The sequence below is a fragment of the Helianthus annuus genome, chromosome 3 (genome assembly GCF_002127325.2).
Source record: "Helianthus annuus cultivar XRQ/B chromosome 3, HanXRQr2.0-SUNRISE, whole genome shotgun sequence".
NCBI classification, from domain to species: Eukaryota; Viridiplantae; Streptophyta; class Magnoliopsida; order Asterales; family Asteraceae; genus Helianthus; species Helianthus annuus.
Genome location: NC_035435.2, coordinates 132,301,852 through 132,317,357, shown reverse-complemented (window position 1 = coordinate 132,317,357; position 15,506 = coordinate 132,301,852). Strand labels below are relative to the sequence as shown.

The following is a 15,506-nucleotide window of genomic DNA, read 5'->3' as shown; positions in this document are numbered from 1 at the left end:
TGCAAACCTGTTTGGATCCCTTCTTCCCTGATTGATTCCGCCACCATGTCCCTAAAATTCCGCAGACCTGCACCCACAACAGTACCCATACGGACAGTGGTGTCCACTTCCTTAGTAGTTTGAGGCTCAAGAAGGGGAGACCCATCTCCCTTCTGCTTATCCAATCCAGCGACGACATCCACCGGTGACCCTGGCCTTGCATTCTCTGACACCGAGGAACCTGTGTAGCTGACATTTAGGTCCAAACCAAGCTCCTTACCCTTATTCATGTTGACAGTATTTCCATGTTGGTGGCCATGCCCAATATTTCATTTAAGTTGAAAGGATTGTATGAGTTATCGGTCCTGGGCCATTTCTTAGAATTGGACTGGTCCGAGTCATCCACATTAACACCTTGGGCCTGAGAATTGGACTTATCCCTCCTTCTAAAACCCTTATTTGTTTTTTTTTAAATAGTTATTATTGAAGTTCGTGCGTCCGCCGAAATCAACTTCCGCGTGGGTCCCCTTTTCTTGAGAGGGAAAAACTTGTTCTTCCGAGGAAATAAAAGTCTTGTCATCTAACGCCCTTGGGGATCCCAATGGTCTCTCCCTTGAGTTACTTTTTGGCCCTGGCTTTTCATTATCCTCCACTTGTTTAGAATTTTCCGGTGAACATTTCTGGGAGTCGGGAAGAAACTCGTCATCCCATTCTGATGATAGTTTGGTTCCCTGTATACTACCATCATCATCATCATCCTTGCTGATACAGTCCGGTACCCAATCTCCTGTTTCTTTCACCACCCAAACCTTAAATCCCTTCTTTTCCCAGACAAGAGTCAATTCTGACGACGGGCCAGTGGGGAAGCCCACTTTACCCGCTTTGGGCCTTTTGCTTTGGGAGCCCAATTACTTAAAAGTCCACTGAATAGAATATCCTTGCTCATTAAGGTTTCTCCTTCATTTGGAATGAGCGGGAAACAGCTAAGGAGAAGCAGGCTCATTAAATGCTTGATGGAAAGAGTATCCGGTCTAAATCACTGTACTTATCCGGCTGAGCATTAATGGAAAGGGGGCATCGCACCGTTGGGGGTCAGACACGTGTCTGACCTTCCCAAGAAACTACAAATACCATCGGATAACATGGGGAAAGTCCTCGATAAGGTAAGGGCTAGCCATTATATAAGAAGGAAGGAAAATAGAGCTCGGGTAAGTATAATCTCCGGCGACTTCTCATTTACTACTCTCATTAACTCCTCCTTCATTACATCCCGACCAACATTCCTCACATTTATTACATATAACTCATTAACTAGATTCACACCATGGAAGGAACTTTCCGGTGAATATCCTCATTGGAAAATACTCCTTATCTTTCCCGGCAAGTTTACTTATTCTCACGCCGGAGCTTGGTCACGGATCCCCCTCCCGGGGTCCCCCGTGGCGAGGCTAACGGTTTATTCCTTTATAGCAAGCAAGGACAGAAGCTCTTGACGTCACTGAAGATCCAGCCAACGTCAGCCGGAGGTTGGGTATTCGACATTGGCGCCATCCGTGGGACCCAGGCTTGGCCGGTGTTCCCACATCAACACTCGACGTTCAGAGAGCAGCTTATCCTGTCAAAAACAACATGGCAACCCCACATAACTCGCGTGTCACCCAGACGGCACAAAACGATCTGGATAAGGTCACCGTGGAGGATATTACTCATGAAGAGGGTAACGAGAACCAGGTAGAAAATCTGGAAGAAACGGAACATGTCACTCCTGGTTTCGTGGCCATGCACAGGGAGAAAATAACTAAGTATCTCGAAGATTTGAAGAGACAGGAAAAACTAGACAGCCTTAGGGCCAGGCTTTCTTTTGACACACCCTCTAACCAGGAAGGAACGAACCTTCAAAATAAGAGCAACAACGGGGACCAGCTAGAAACGTTTATGTCTGCCCTGAGGCAGATGTCTTCTGAAGAAAGGGAAGACCTGATCACAGGTCAGAAATCCAAGGAAAAAGAGAAAGACAACTTGGGTGACGGTGGCTTGGACCAACCATACCTGCCACGAGACTTAGCCGAGGTCTCAAAGTTCACGAGGAGAATATCAGAGGCACCTATGCCTCCCAAGACAAAACTGCCCCCAGGCTTTGATCGCTACGATGGAACGAAAGACCCAGAAGATCACCTGCATGCCTTCCGAGGAGCGGGGCAGTTAGGAAGGTGGCCCATGCCGGTATGGTGCCACATGTTTGTGCAAACCTTAACAGAAGGAGCCCGACTTTGGTTTGATAGTCTTCCCCCGGGGAGTATAGATAGCCACGAAGAACTAAGCGAGAAATTCCTCAGGAACTTTGGCCAGCAAAGGAAGGTGGTCAAGAATCCAAATGAAATCCTTCACATCAGGCAAAGGGATAGCGAGCGGATAGACCAGTACATGGAGAGGTTCGCTAAAGAAAGTATGAACATCAAGGATGTCCCGGAGGTCATGAAGATCAGTAGTTTCATAACTGAAGCATGAACAGTTGTGTGAAAAGCTGGGAGAGGAATTCCCACCCTCCTTCGACAATCTTATGGACAGGGTCAGGGCCTTCGTCCGGGGAAAAGATACAGCCAGCAAAGCTAAGGAGACGGATGCCACACCCCGGAGGGTCGCTCCGGCTGCAAGGCCCCCTGAGAAAGGTACACCCTATTCCCGGAAACCTACCTTTGATAGAATGTTGCATGACAGGGCAAGGCCCTCATACTCCCCCTATAGACCTCGAGGGAGAGGTCCCCCTTCTTACTCCGACAGTTTCACCCCTCTCGTCAAGACTCCAAGCGAGATACTAGCCACGGAGAGGGTGAAGAATTCTTTCCCAAGGCCACCCCCCATAAAGCCAGGACCAAAGGCACAACAGAATGAATACTGTGAGTTTCACAAGGGCTTCGGGCACAAAACCGATGACTGCATGTACCTCAAGAGAGAAATAGAGGCCGCTGTGAAAACGGGGAGACTGGCCCATTTGGTCAAGGAAATCAAGGAAGGGGGAGGGGATCGTAAGGGAAGAGATGCAAGGGAGCCGGGGAGGGCAGACGTTGTTATGGTTAGGAGGAGAAATGAGTTTGATGTTACCCGAAGTGTAAAGGCCAGGATCCTAGGCTCCCCAAACTGCATGAAAACTCCCATCCTTATGCCATACTTAGAAGAAGGTGAAGTGCAACGACTCCCGCTGAATATCTCAGCTGTGGTAGCTGGACACAAGGTGTCTAGAATACACGTGGACGGAGGGTCAGGCGTTGAGGTAATATACGAACACTGCTTCCTCAGATTCGACAGGGACATAAGAGATAGGTTGGAGGAAGACTCTATCCCATTGGTGGGATTCAACAACAGTGTGTCACATCCCCTGGGAAAGATCAGGCTCCCATTTACAGTTGGTGTAGGGGATCGGGTCTGGACGATAAATTTAACCTTCACAGTAGTCAGGGCACCCTCCAAGTACAACGCAATCCTGGGAAGACCCGGAATTGGAGATCTGCAGGCACAAGCATCCACCCCCCACGGGGCTTTGGTATTCCAAACACCAAAGGGTCTTGCATGGGTTAAGTCAGCCTACGAAGTGGTTTCTTCAGTATCCAAAGGGGAGGAACCAGGGAGATCCCAGGAAAGGAAGGTGGAGGAATGGGTCCTCTGTGATAAGTTCCCAGAACAAACAGTCAAGGTGGGGAGCCACTTAAGTGACAAGTGCAAGAGTGCCCTAAAGGAGTTACTCCTCCACAACCTAGATGTGTTCGCATTTCAACATGGAGACATGACAGGAATTCCCAGAAGCCTGACAGAGCATCGGCTCAACACCTTCACATGGGCGAAGCCAGTAAAGCAAAAGAAGCGGAGTATGGGACCTAACAAAAGAAGGGCTGCTTGTGAAGAGACTCGAAAGCTGCTCAGAGCAGGGATAGTCAGAGAAGTTAAATACCCATCCTGGGTTGCTAACCCAGTTATGGTTCAGAAAAAAGATGGGGGATGGAGGATGTGTATCGATTTCCAAGACCTAAACAAAGCATGCCCCAAGGACTGTTATCCTCTCCCGGAGATAGACACCCAGGTGGACTCTCTTTCTCAGTACCCCCTGAAATGCTTCTTAGATGCCTACAAGGGATACCACCAAATACAGATGTCAATAGAAGACGAAGAGAAAACCGCTTTTATCATAGATGAGGGGACATTTTGCTACACCAAGATGCCCTTCGGTCTCAAGAACGCGGGGGCAACATATCAATGGTTTATGAACACCTTGTTTAGGGAGCAGAGGGGAAGGAATTTAGAGGTGTACGTTGACGACATTGTCATCAAGAGTTTGACGGAAGTAGCCATGATAGACGACATAGCCGAGACTCTCAACACCATGCAGGATGTAAACATGAAGCTGAACCCTGGAAAATGCTGTTTCGGGGTAGAGGAGGGAAATTTTTTGGGGGTAGTAGTAACAAAAGGGGGAATCAAAGCAAACCCGGAGAAAACCCAGGCTGTAGCCGAAATGCGTTCTCCCAGGTCCCTGAAGGACATCCAACAGCTGAACGGGAGGCTGATAGCACTAAATCGCTTTTTATCAAAGGTGGCTGACAAAACCCTTCCCTTCATGAAAGTATTAAAAGACTGCCTCCAAACCAGCAAATTCAACTGGACCACTGAGGCCAAAGCCGCCTTTCAGGAAATGAAAACCTACATATGTAAGCTCCCGACATTAGCCACCCCAATGCCTGGAGACCCGTTACTCCTTTACCTATCTGCCTCAAAGACGACCATAAGCGCGGTCATGATGGTGGAACGGGAGGGGAAACAGATCCACATATATTTTATCAGCAGAACACTTAAGGGGCCCGAGGAACGATACATGCCTCTAGAGAAACTTGCGTTGGCCCTGGTCTTTGCATCTCGGAGGCTCAGGAGGTATTTCCAAGGGCATAAAGTCACCTTAGTGACCGACCAACCCCTTCAGAAAGTGCTTAGAAAACCAGAGCTGTCGGGACGACTGGCTAAATGGGCTGTAGAGTTAGGGGAACACTCTCTGGAGTTCAAGCACGGAACGGCCATGAAGGGACAGATACTGGCTGATTTCCTGGCAGAAGTCCCTGAGGACGAAGAGAGGGAGCTACTAAAGTGGGAGGCCTTGGAGGAGGAAGAGAGAAAAAGGGAAGACGAGGCTGTATGGAAGTTGTTCACTGATGGAGCATCCAGTGAAGAAGGGAGCGGTGCAGGTATCACACTGGTAGGCCCCGAGGGGGTCGGGTTGACATATGCTATAAGGTTGGATTTCGAAAACACCAACAATACCGCCGAATATGAAGCCCTCTTAGTGGGGATGAGGCTGGCACAGAAGATGAAAGCGAAGCACGTAGAGGCTAGCACCGATTCACAGTTGGTAGTAAAGCAGTACCAAGGAGAATATGAAGCCAAGGATAGCACCATGGCTCAATATGTGGCGAAAGTTAAAGAGGCAGCTAAGGCATTCAGAACCTTCAAACTAGAGTACATCCCTCGTGGAAGGAACAGGAAATCCGATGCACTCAGCAAGTTAGCTTCGGTAGCATTCGACCATCTCGCGAAAGAAGTGAAAGTGGAGGTCCTAACATCCTCCTCCCTTAACACAGCGGAAGTTGCCACGGTTGAAGGTCCTCAAGAAACATGGATGACCCCAATTATCAAATTCCTCCGGGACGGAACGCTACCCGAGGGGGAATGGGCGGCCAGAAAGATAAGGGTCAGGGCCCTACAATATGAACTGATCGAGGGGGAGCTATACAGAAGATCGTATCTGGGCCTGTCCCTGAAGTGTGTTGATATGGAGGAGGCCGAATATGTGATTAGGGAGATGCACGAGGGGATTTGCGGAATGCACTCAGGACCAAGAACAGTAGTGAGAAGGGCAATGAACGCAGGGTTCTACTGGCCACGAATGTACGAAACGACATCTGAGGAAATCAAGAAGTGTGTGCCAAGTACATGCACCGATGACCCACCGGCACAAACACCCCATGGTGCCAGTCTCGACATCTTGGCCATTCCAGAAATGGGCCATCGACATAGTTGGGCCTTTCCCGGAGGGTCCGGGAGGGGTCAAATACGTGGTGGTAGCCATTGATTACTTCACTAAGTGGATTGAAGCGAAGCCCCTGGCAAAGATCACTGGGGATCAAATGAGAAGGTTCGTGCTGGATAACATTGTATGCAGATATGGGGTTCCGAAAGAGCTGGTGAGTGACAATGGGGTCCAGTTCGCCGGAAGACCCTTCAAGCCCTGGTGCGAGCAAATGAGGATTCAACAAGTGTTCACTTCTGTTACCCATGCCCAGAGTAACGGGTTGGTGGAGAGAGCCAACCAAAGCGTTATTAAAGGAATGAAGGGTAGGCTTGGAAGGAAGCAGAAGGGCTGGCTGGAGGAACTTCCATTCGTGTTATGGGCATACCGAACCACCCCCAAAAGTTGCAACGGGGAGACCCCGTTCAGTCTTACCTATGGAACGGAGGCTATGATCCCTGCTGAAATCGGATCCCAAACTGCCCGGATGAAGCTTCGGGATGAGGAGAACGAGCAGGATCTCAGAATGAACCTAAACTTGTTGGAAGAGAGAAGGGAGATAGCAGCAGTAAAAGAAGCCCACTACAAAAAGCTCCTGGAAAGTTACTACAACACCAGGATGAAGAAACTCAACGTTGTCCCAGGGGACCTGGTCCTCAGAGCCAACGAGGCCAGTCTGCAAGAGAACACCGGGAAGTTGGGCCCCAACTGGGAAGGACCCTACAGAGTCACGTGGGCAAACGGCAAAGGAACCTGCAAGTTGGAAACGCTAGAGGGGAAGGAGGTCCCCAGGACCTGGAACCTCATGCAGCTCAGGAAGTATTACATGTAAGGGGCACACCCCCAAGGAAAACGGCCAAGGGCCACTTTTTTAGTAGGTAGACTATATGTACGGGGACTTTCCCCTAAGAAAGTGAACCTTTTTGTAAACAATCTATGACGGGAAGTATAAATCCCCCGAAGGTTAAATGAAAGACGGACGAAAACGTCCCATTTTGAAAACAATGGGTAACCATACCTGGGCAGACGTGCCTATGAGCACCCTTAAATCTGAACTAGAGCAAACAAACACACGTGTATGAGGCATTCAAAGCATGCCAAAAGCCCGGCCGTGGGGCTAATAAAGGTCTAGCTAACCTAAAACGGACAAAAGCAAGTTAAAAACATCACACCGCATTATAAACTTGTCCACCGATTGGCCTCGAACAGACAATCACAGTTTAACGAAACAAACAACAAAGAACAAATAATGCAAACACACCCGTCTATACAAAACTACGAAGGGGAATCTGTTTTATTTAATACAAAATACATATACAAAGAAAAGCCCCAGTAACTTGGGCAAGAATTAGCAATATACAAGATTACAAACACAGCAAGGTGAGATGAAATCATAGCTCCTCGCTAAAACAGTCTGAAAATCCCCAGGGAATCACCAAGCTAACCTCCGATAAGAATCCCTGCAAAACAAAATAGACAAGACAAGGAACAGGCAACAAAGCAAAGGGGGCTATACATAACCATAGGCCATACGATTAAGGGTCAGAATGGTCCCCAACACAAAGGACCATCCAAAATAGTCAAGCAAAACAGACAAGTATCCTAAAGTAAGTTAAAGTTATTACAACCATATCGAAGTGTATCAAATGTTTGGAATTCACTGGGGATCACCCCCGGAAAGGGACGGTGGAGACGAAGGACCGGCAGAGGAGAACAGGGTCTTCAATTCATCAATTGAAATCAGGGGATGCTCAAGGATCTTGGCAAGGATGGCCGGGGTTTTACGCCCAAACTCCTCGTTCAGTTTGGACAACCTCTTTTTCGCCTTGGAGTTATAAAGAGGAGTCTCTTTTCTACCCAGGCCCTGGGCAGAGTAAACATAGCAATCCTTCAAACCCGCCTGATAGCCAGCATCCCTATAAGCCCTATAAACCTCCTCCAAGCCGCTTTTAAAGTCTTCCGATTGAGCAACAGCAGTGAGGAAGGCCCCAAAACCTTCAGTGATCAACCAATGCTTCTCCCCCGCCAATCGTTGATTATCATCGGAAGTTATCCCATAGTCTGCATACATGGTATTAAGCTGCTCCTGGGAGACGGAGCCAACTTCCTTCACATGCTTCAGCTCAGCAATAAGCTCCTCCTTCTCCGCAACCAACGATGCCATCTCCTGCTCCCAAGCCCGTTCCCTCCTCTCAAGCATAGCTCCAGCCCCCTAGACAAAGGATCAGTGAGTACGTATGTATATATAAAAAAGGGGGGGGGGAGAAGACTATGCACCTTCTCCTCCTGCAATCTCCTCTCGGCATCAACCACCTGGCCTCTAAGCCCAGCAACGACTGACTGAGAAGCCTTAAGCTCAGCCTTGAGTCCCTCGTTCGCCTTCCTCAAATCATCAATCCTTTGTAGCATCCCAGCACCCCTAAAGAAGCTTTCACATAAAGACATGCTGTATTGATCTTCAAAGAGATCATCCCTCAGGGAGTTTACAAATTTATGTGAGGGGGGGACAACATGGTTCAGAAAGTCTCTGGCAGCTTCAGGAGTCCCTATTACGGAAGAACTAGTTACCTTCCATTTGGGAACATAAGTGGTGGGAATGGCATCGGCAAACAAAGGGGCAAGGGGGGATCGACAAATAGGGCCTTCATGAAGAGTGGGTTTGCTAGTCCCAGTAGCATGTGAGGGAGAAAGCTCAAAGGCCGAAGAAAAGCGAGCCACCCCCACCTCAGAGGCCTTGTCCCGGATGCGGGAAGGAGAAGGACCAGTTGGAATTTCTATAGGCTCCCGGGAACTCCCCTAAGAAGTAAGAAAAAGAACAATCAGAAGTGACACAAAAAGAAAGAAGAAGAGAAAAGATAACTTACCAATAAAGGAGCACTCACTAAGCTTGAGGACTTCAAATGCTTGGACAATGAACCTTTGACCCCGGCGGGAGGAAGGTCAGAGGCAGCCTTGGAGGAAGAGGGAAGTTTCTGACCACTAGCACTACGAAGCCTCTGACGGATGTTACGAGGTGCAGGAGCCGGTTGGGGACTGGCAGACCTCCTTTTACGAACTAGCTGTATCTCCACGTCTTCGTCGTCGCTTTGACCAGGGGGATGAACAGGAGGAAAGCCGGGAGAACTTTCCTCCCCACCGAAAGGATCCTCCTCAGATCCACCCAGGGCAACAGAGCCCCCTGCCTGGACGGATCCCCCCGCAACCTGCACCTCTGCGTTCAACCTGGGATCAACCTCATCATCAACCACATATTTTACATCCTTAGAATCACCCTGGAGAAGCCACCACAAAGTTATCTCTGCACAAAAAGAAAACACTAAAGATGACTACGGGTCCCCAAAGGCATAAAAAAGGAGATGGTTGTAAGAAGCAAACAAAGAACAAGGAAGTACCTTTCTTGCCGAAAAAAGCTCTCGGACGAACTGGGTAGGAGGGGCTCAGACCGCCCATAGCAAGCATCCCTTCGGAGAAAGTAAAAGCCCTCGTTAGGTTGTCACACATCCTTTTCCACTGAATGGTCTCACCCGCGGAAAGGGTAGGGATAGTGTCTTCAATAACGGCGTCAAGATCCTTTGGCACAGGGGACTCCGGCAGCATGGCTGCAGAAACGAAGATGAATCTGCACTTCCAGTCCTTTGGATAGGTAGAGGTTGGCATGAAACTGTAGCAAGGCCTCGAAACACTGTTCTGCCGCTTAGCGAAGGTGAACCATTCTCCGTCAGAAATAAGCCGGTAAAACATACAGAACAAAGGAACAGAGGGTTCCCCTGAGATAGCGGCACAGGACAGTTCGAAATGAACCACCCTCATGAACCCCAAAGGATGAATCTGTGAGAAATGAACACCAAAATGACGGAGCAGAGAGATCTTGAAGGCAGAAAGGGGGTATCGGACCCCACAGGAAGAAAAGGCGAGAGTGTAAATGGGTATCTTGTCCGGCGTACATTCTGCCGATTCACTAGGGCCGGGCAAGGAGGGAGAAAACCTATCTGGAATATTGTATGCCTCAACGAAGGCTTTCAGGTCCTTCACCGTCAAGATAGACCTTATCGAGGACCGGCCACCACGACTCATGATTAGAGGAAACGATGAATGGGGAAGACAGTTACAGGGAAGAAAAGGAAGTTGGGAAATTTGAATGAGAAATCGGAAGAGACCAAAAGGGGGTATTTAAAGAGATAATTGCTGATATGCAAGTAACCGTCATATCAACGGTCTCTTCAAAAATTTAAAAATGGCACGTGCTACTAGGGAGTTAATTCCCGCTACAGTCGATTCGGCGATATCATGATTAATGGAGACGGCAAGCAGTAACTGACCTGGAGTGGGCCCACCAAAAGAGAAACCACCTCTCTTAAGCGGTTGTGACTCAGCCCCGGATCATGAGCCTCGGGTCTCAGAACCAGGGACTAAAGATGACTTGACGACGGGCCAGTGGGGAAGCCCACTTTACCCGCTTTGGGCCTTTTGCTTTGGGAGCCCAATTACTTAAAAGTCCACTGAATAAAATATCCTTGCTCATTAAGGTTTCTCCTTCATTTGGAATGAGCGGGAAACAACTAAGGAGAAGCAGGCTCATTAAATGCTTGATGGAAAGAGTATCTGGTCTAAATCACTGTACTTATCCGACTGAGCATTAATGGAAAGGGGGCATCGCACCGTTGGGGGTCAGACACGTGTCTGACCTTCCCAAGAAACTACAAATACCATCGGATAACATGGGGGAAAGTCCTCGATAAGGTAAGGGCTAGCCATTATATAAGAAGGAAGGAAAATAGAGCTCGGGTAAGTATAATCTCCGGCGACTTCTCATTTACTACTCTCATTAACTCCTCCTTCATTACATCCCGACCAACATTCCTCACATTTATTACATATATCTCATTAACTAGATTCACACCATGGAAGGAACTTTCCGGTGAATATCCTCATCGGAAAATACTCCTTATCTTTCCCGTTAAGTTTACTTATTCTCACGCCGGAGCTTGGTCACGGATCCCCCTCCCGGGGTCCCCCGTGGCGAGGCTAACGGTTTATTCTTTTGTAGCAAGCAAGGACAGAAGCTCTTGACATCACCGAATATCCAGCCAACGTCAGCCGGAGGTTGGGTATTCGACAAATTCTTCGTTAATCACCTTACCATCCCCCACAATTATCCCCACACAATCATAGGACAGATTTCTATCATCTTGTTGAAGCTGAGACGCATCAATGACCTTGCTAAAACTTCTCCCAATCGAGTCGAAAACTTCATTGTCAGCTAAATGTAGAGGAACACCATGGATATTCAACCACGCTATTCTCTCATACGGCAGGAATTGCCAATTCCACACATCGAGTTTCGAGAACCAGGTGTGTTTTGCCGCCGTCATCTTCTTAAACTCCCGAGCCTCTTCCTCCAAAGAGAAGGACATGATCCCCCCCCCCCCCCCAAATATTGAATCTCCATCTCCACCACTCCTGCCTTAAATATCAAGCTATCAAGTTTTCTCAGTGTAACGAGATCGGTCGCCCTACCAACTAGAGCTCTCCCATATCGATCTTTGAATGCCTGAACAAACTCTGATACTACAATAATCTCCTCTTGCTTGTTTTGTTTCTGTCCATTCAATAATGTATCCTTCTATGACATACCCCTATGCTGGCTATACGAAAATTGCTTCCTATCCGTGTTATTCATCGCCGAAAACAGCTGAGGGTTTCGATTATCCACCGGAGGCGGTGGTTGCTCCCCTCCGGTACTTGTAAACTTGGCAACATTCACCTTCAACCTGTTGTCTCGCATTTTTGTGTTGTGCATATTCTTCTCAAACTCCGTAATATCCTTCACGTTATTGAAGCTGATAAATCCGAACCTGTTCCCTCTTGAGTCTCTCATTCTTGCTACGTAGATCCACACAATCTCCCCCATATCCTTGAATAACTCCTCCAGATCTCTTGAACTACAACGCTCCTGTAAGTTTCCGACGAAAAACTTGGTCACATTCTCTCCTCCTCTCCCTCTGCTCCCCATTCGCTTGTTTCCAATTCTTAACTATGCTTTCTAAACTCCTTACCTCTTTGATTTACTTATTAATATTTTTATTTTATTGCTATTAAATATTTTATATTTGGATTTGGATGTTGATTATTGGTATTTTGAATTTGTTTTTAGCGTCTTCACGCTAAAGTTGCGGAGATGTCTTGTGTTGATATGTCCTTGAAGATGACCGTACATAATGTGGATGGAGTTGATATCGCTATTTCTTTTTGACCTGAGAAGCATGGTGGTGAGTTTAGATATATTTCTTATAAATGACGGAAGAGGTTCACTAAGCCGAATGGTATAACCGCACCTCAGAAATGCACCTTTGTTTACTGTCTGGATCAAGCCAAAATGATTTTGAAGTAAGTCTCCAAGTAGTTTCTTCTGTTGATAAAGTCCAAACAGTTTTTGATGAAGTTGTGTGGTTGTGTAGAATGGTAGTTCGTATGTTTCTAATGGTCTTTGTTTCAAGACAATAGTATATGTGTGTTTTGTTAATGGTCTTAGTAGATCCAACTATTGTGAATATCTTTTGTAAATGTTGGTTGTTAAGTTGGACATATATTAGTCTGGTAATATGTAAACTTTAGATATTAATCATGTGGCCTTTTGTATTAGTTAATATTACTTTACCTTTGGTTTATATTTGACGTTTTTACTTTTACTATATCTGGTCATATTTTTTAATTAAAAATTAAAAATTTATTTTTATATAAGTTTACTATAAACTTTTAATAATATTTGCTTTTTGATTTTTTTATATCAGTGTTTCCAAATGTGAAAAATACAAAATGAAAAACAATTATTTTATAAGTTAATTTATAACCGGTATGAGGGTAAGGATAGTGTAAAAAGGGCCTAAAGTGTGAGAAGTGTATTATAACACTATATATAATACTATATAACACCATATAAACACCGTATAACAATATAACAATATGTAACACCATATAATACCATATAACATTATGTAACACTATATAACATTATATAACAAATATAACACTATACATCTATCGTAGACATGCTATCAGACAACCTATAGTGTTATATTTGTTATATAATGATATATAGTGTTACATAGTGTTATATGGTATTATATGGTGTTACATATTGTTATACGGTGTTTATATGGTGTTATATAGTATTATATATAGTGTTATAACACACTTCTCACACTTTGAGCACTTTTTACAGGATCCTCTACCACCGGTATGATTCAATCAAGTTATTTAAAGATCCTCTACCACCGGTATGATTCAATCAAGTTATTTAAATTGCTGTTAATAATTAATAGGCGATTAAGACACTACTTTCCATTTTTTTCCTTATACATTGGCTCATTTTTGCATTCAAAATCATAAATGTAGTTACTACGCCCATGGCTTTACAGCCTAATGGCATCTTAAGGGTGAGATAAGACTTTGGAACCAATAGGTCCTGGGTTCGATTCCCACAAAGGGGTTTTTTCCCATATTTGTTGGGTTTCCTCCTGAATTGGTGTATAGACATTATGAATAGTGGGGATCGATATGATCGGGTGGTTCCGCTGGTGGCACGAGATACTCCAGTGGTCCGTCAGTAGGGGCGTAGATTTCTGACACGACTCAAAACCCGACACGAACCTAACATGAAATTCGTGGGTTTAGGTTTAGTCTAAACGGGTTCGGGTTAGTTTCAGGTTGAACCCGCGAACCCGTTTAGGTTAACGGGTCAGGTTCGGGTCAACCTGGTCAGGTTGGCGGGTTGACCCGTTTAACACATTTATACTATATTATATTTTTATACAATATATTTTATGTTATAATTAAATGGGATGTGTATTTTATGCAATGATTATAACTTAAAAAGATAAATCAACATAGATTTTATAATTTAAATATGATATTATTATATACATTTGTGTTCTTTAAGTTAATTTTAATTTTAATATATTAATTTCAGAAAAAATAAAAAAAATCGGGTTGAACGGGTCGTGTTCGGGTCAACCCACGCAACTTCGGGTCGTGTTCGGGTTCTTATGTATGATACGATTTTCGGGTTCGGGTCGGGTTCGGGTTTGTGTAAAATTTTCGGGTTCGAGTCGGGTTGAACCCGCCAACCTGCGAACACGACCCGTTTAGCACCCCTATCCGTCAGTGATCTAAATTTTCCATTCAAAAATAAAAATAAAAATAAGTGTAGTTATTACACATATTTGACTAATTTGAGTATCCGTTTTAATTCGATATTCGTTTTACCAATTTAATTTAATTATAGTCTTTCTATTGTGTAATATAGTTTCTTTTAAATAAATAAAATTAATTAGACAATTAGATTATATATTATTAGAGAAATATAAGCTACAGACAACAATTTTTTAACCAAAATTATCTACTTGCCTTATTACAATTTTTTGATACATTTTTTTATATAAGCACTCATATTTTAATACAAAGTAACTTTTATAAACAAACCATTGTCTATTCGTACATTTATAACTTTTAAACTCAACTTTAAATTTACCAAAACAATATAACTCTATTATAGATAACACATCTAGTATGTCATAGTGGAAGGTTCAAATAAGAATAATTTTTTGTAAGAATAAAAAAGAAGAAATTTCAACCAATAAAAATGTTTCATTGTACTTTATTTAATTTTTGTATTTAATATTAGTGTAAGGGTATATTGATAAACTTAAATTAGATCATTAATTAGTTGTCTTCCTTATTAAGAGTAAATTATATTAAATTTGTAACTTATTTTCAAAAAAAATATATGTTTTCAAATAAGAAAAAAAAATAATCTAAAGTGTAGGATAAATTACGATATGTGTAGGATGAATTACGAGCTGTGTATGATAAATTTCAATATGTGTAGGATAAATTTCAAAACATGTAGGATAAATTTTTATTTGTGCAGACAAAAATTTTTTCGTGGTGGATGATAGTCTTTATGACTAATTAATTAGTCAAATATAATAATAAATGAGATGAGAGAAAACCATTTAATGCTTTACAATTATACCATTTGTTCCTTTCTTTTCAATTTAATTTTCTTATCAAATGAACATCCCCAATATGTCATAATGTTTTTATGATTATAATTAAGTTGTTAATAAAAAATGACTATAACTAACATTGTCGAGCTCGGGAAGCAATCCCGGGTGATAATCTTGTTTAATATACACAATAACAAGATGTCAAGACGTGTATACTTTGAATATGTTCGTATAGTTTTCCCGATATTAAAACAAAAGAAGCAATTTAATATAAATTTTGGTGGATATCATTACATTTAAATTATGGTTATTAAGATAACATTAATGTTGATCTTTTCTATCACACCCCAACCGATGGCGGAAACATCGGGGTGCGAGCACTAGGCGTTCAGATTGCTCATGAGATTTCCATAACACTAAATGCTTCGATAATCATTAAATAGATTTCATAATAACTGTCTAACAACAAA

The 15,506-nt window shown here is 44.1% G+C and overlaps 2 protein-coding genes across 2 annotated transcripts; one reads left to right on the top strand and one right to left on the bottom strand.

Moving 5' to 3' along the window:
- Window positions 1-2,539: 2,539 nt before the first annotated feature.
- On the top strand, window positions 2,540-6,091 carry LOC110932090. Its single transcript, XM_022175449.1, has one exon. It carries the CDS (start codon window positions 2,540-2,542, stop codon window positions 6,089-6,091), a length of 3,552 nt encoding a protein of 1,183 aa, XP_022031141.1.
- Window positions 6,092-11,651: 5,560 nt separating this feature from the next.
- On the bottom strand, window positions 11,652-12,041 carry LOC110932089 (glycine-rich RNA-binding protein RZ1C-like). Its single transcript, XM_022175447.1, has one exon. The coding sequence runs from the start codon at window positions 12,039-12,041 to the stop codon at window positions 11,652-11,654; it is 390 nt and encodes a 129-aa protein (XP_022031139.1).
- Between the last annotated feature and the right edge of the window lie 3,465 nt (window positions 12,042-15,506).

Coding starts and splice junctions, on each gene's coding strand:
- LOC110932090 (XM_022175449.1), top strand. CDS start 2,540: ATGGACAGGGTCAGGGCCTTCGTCCGGGGAAAAGATACAGCCAGCAAA.
- LOC110932089 (XM_022175447.1), bottom strand. CDS start 12,041: ATGGGGAGCAGAGGGAGAGGAGGAGAGAATGTGACCAAGTTTTTCGTC.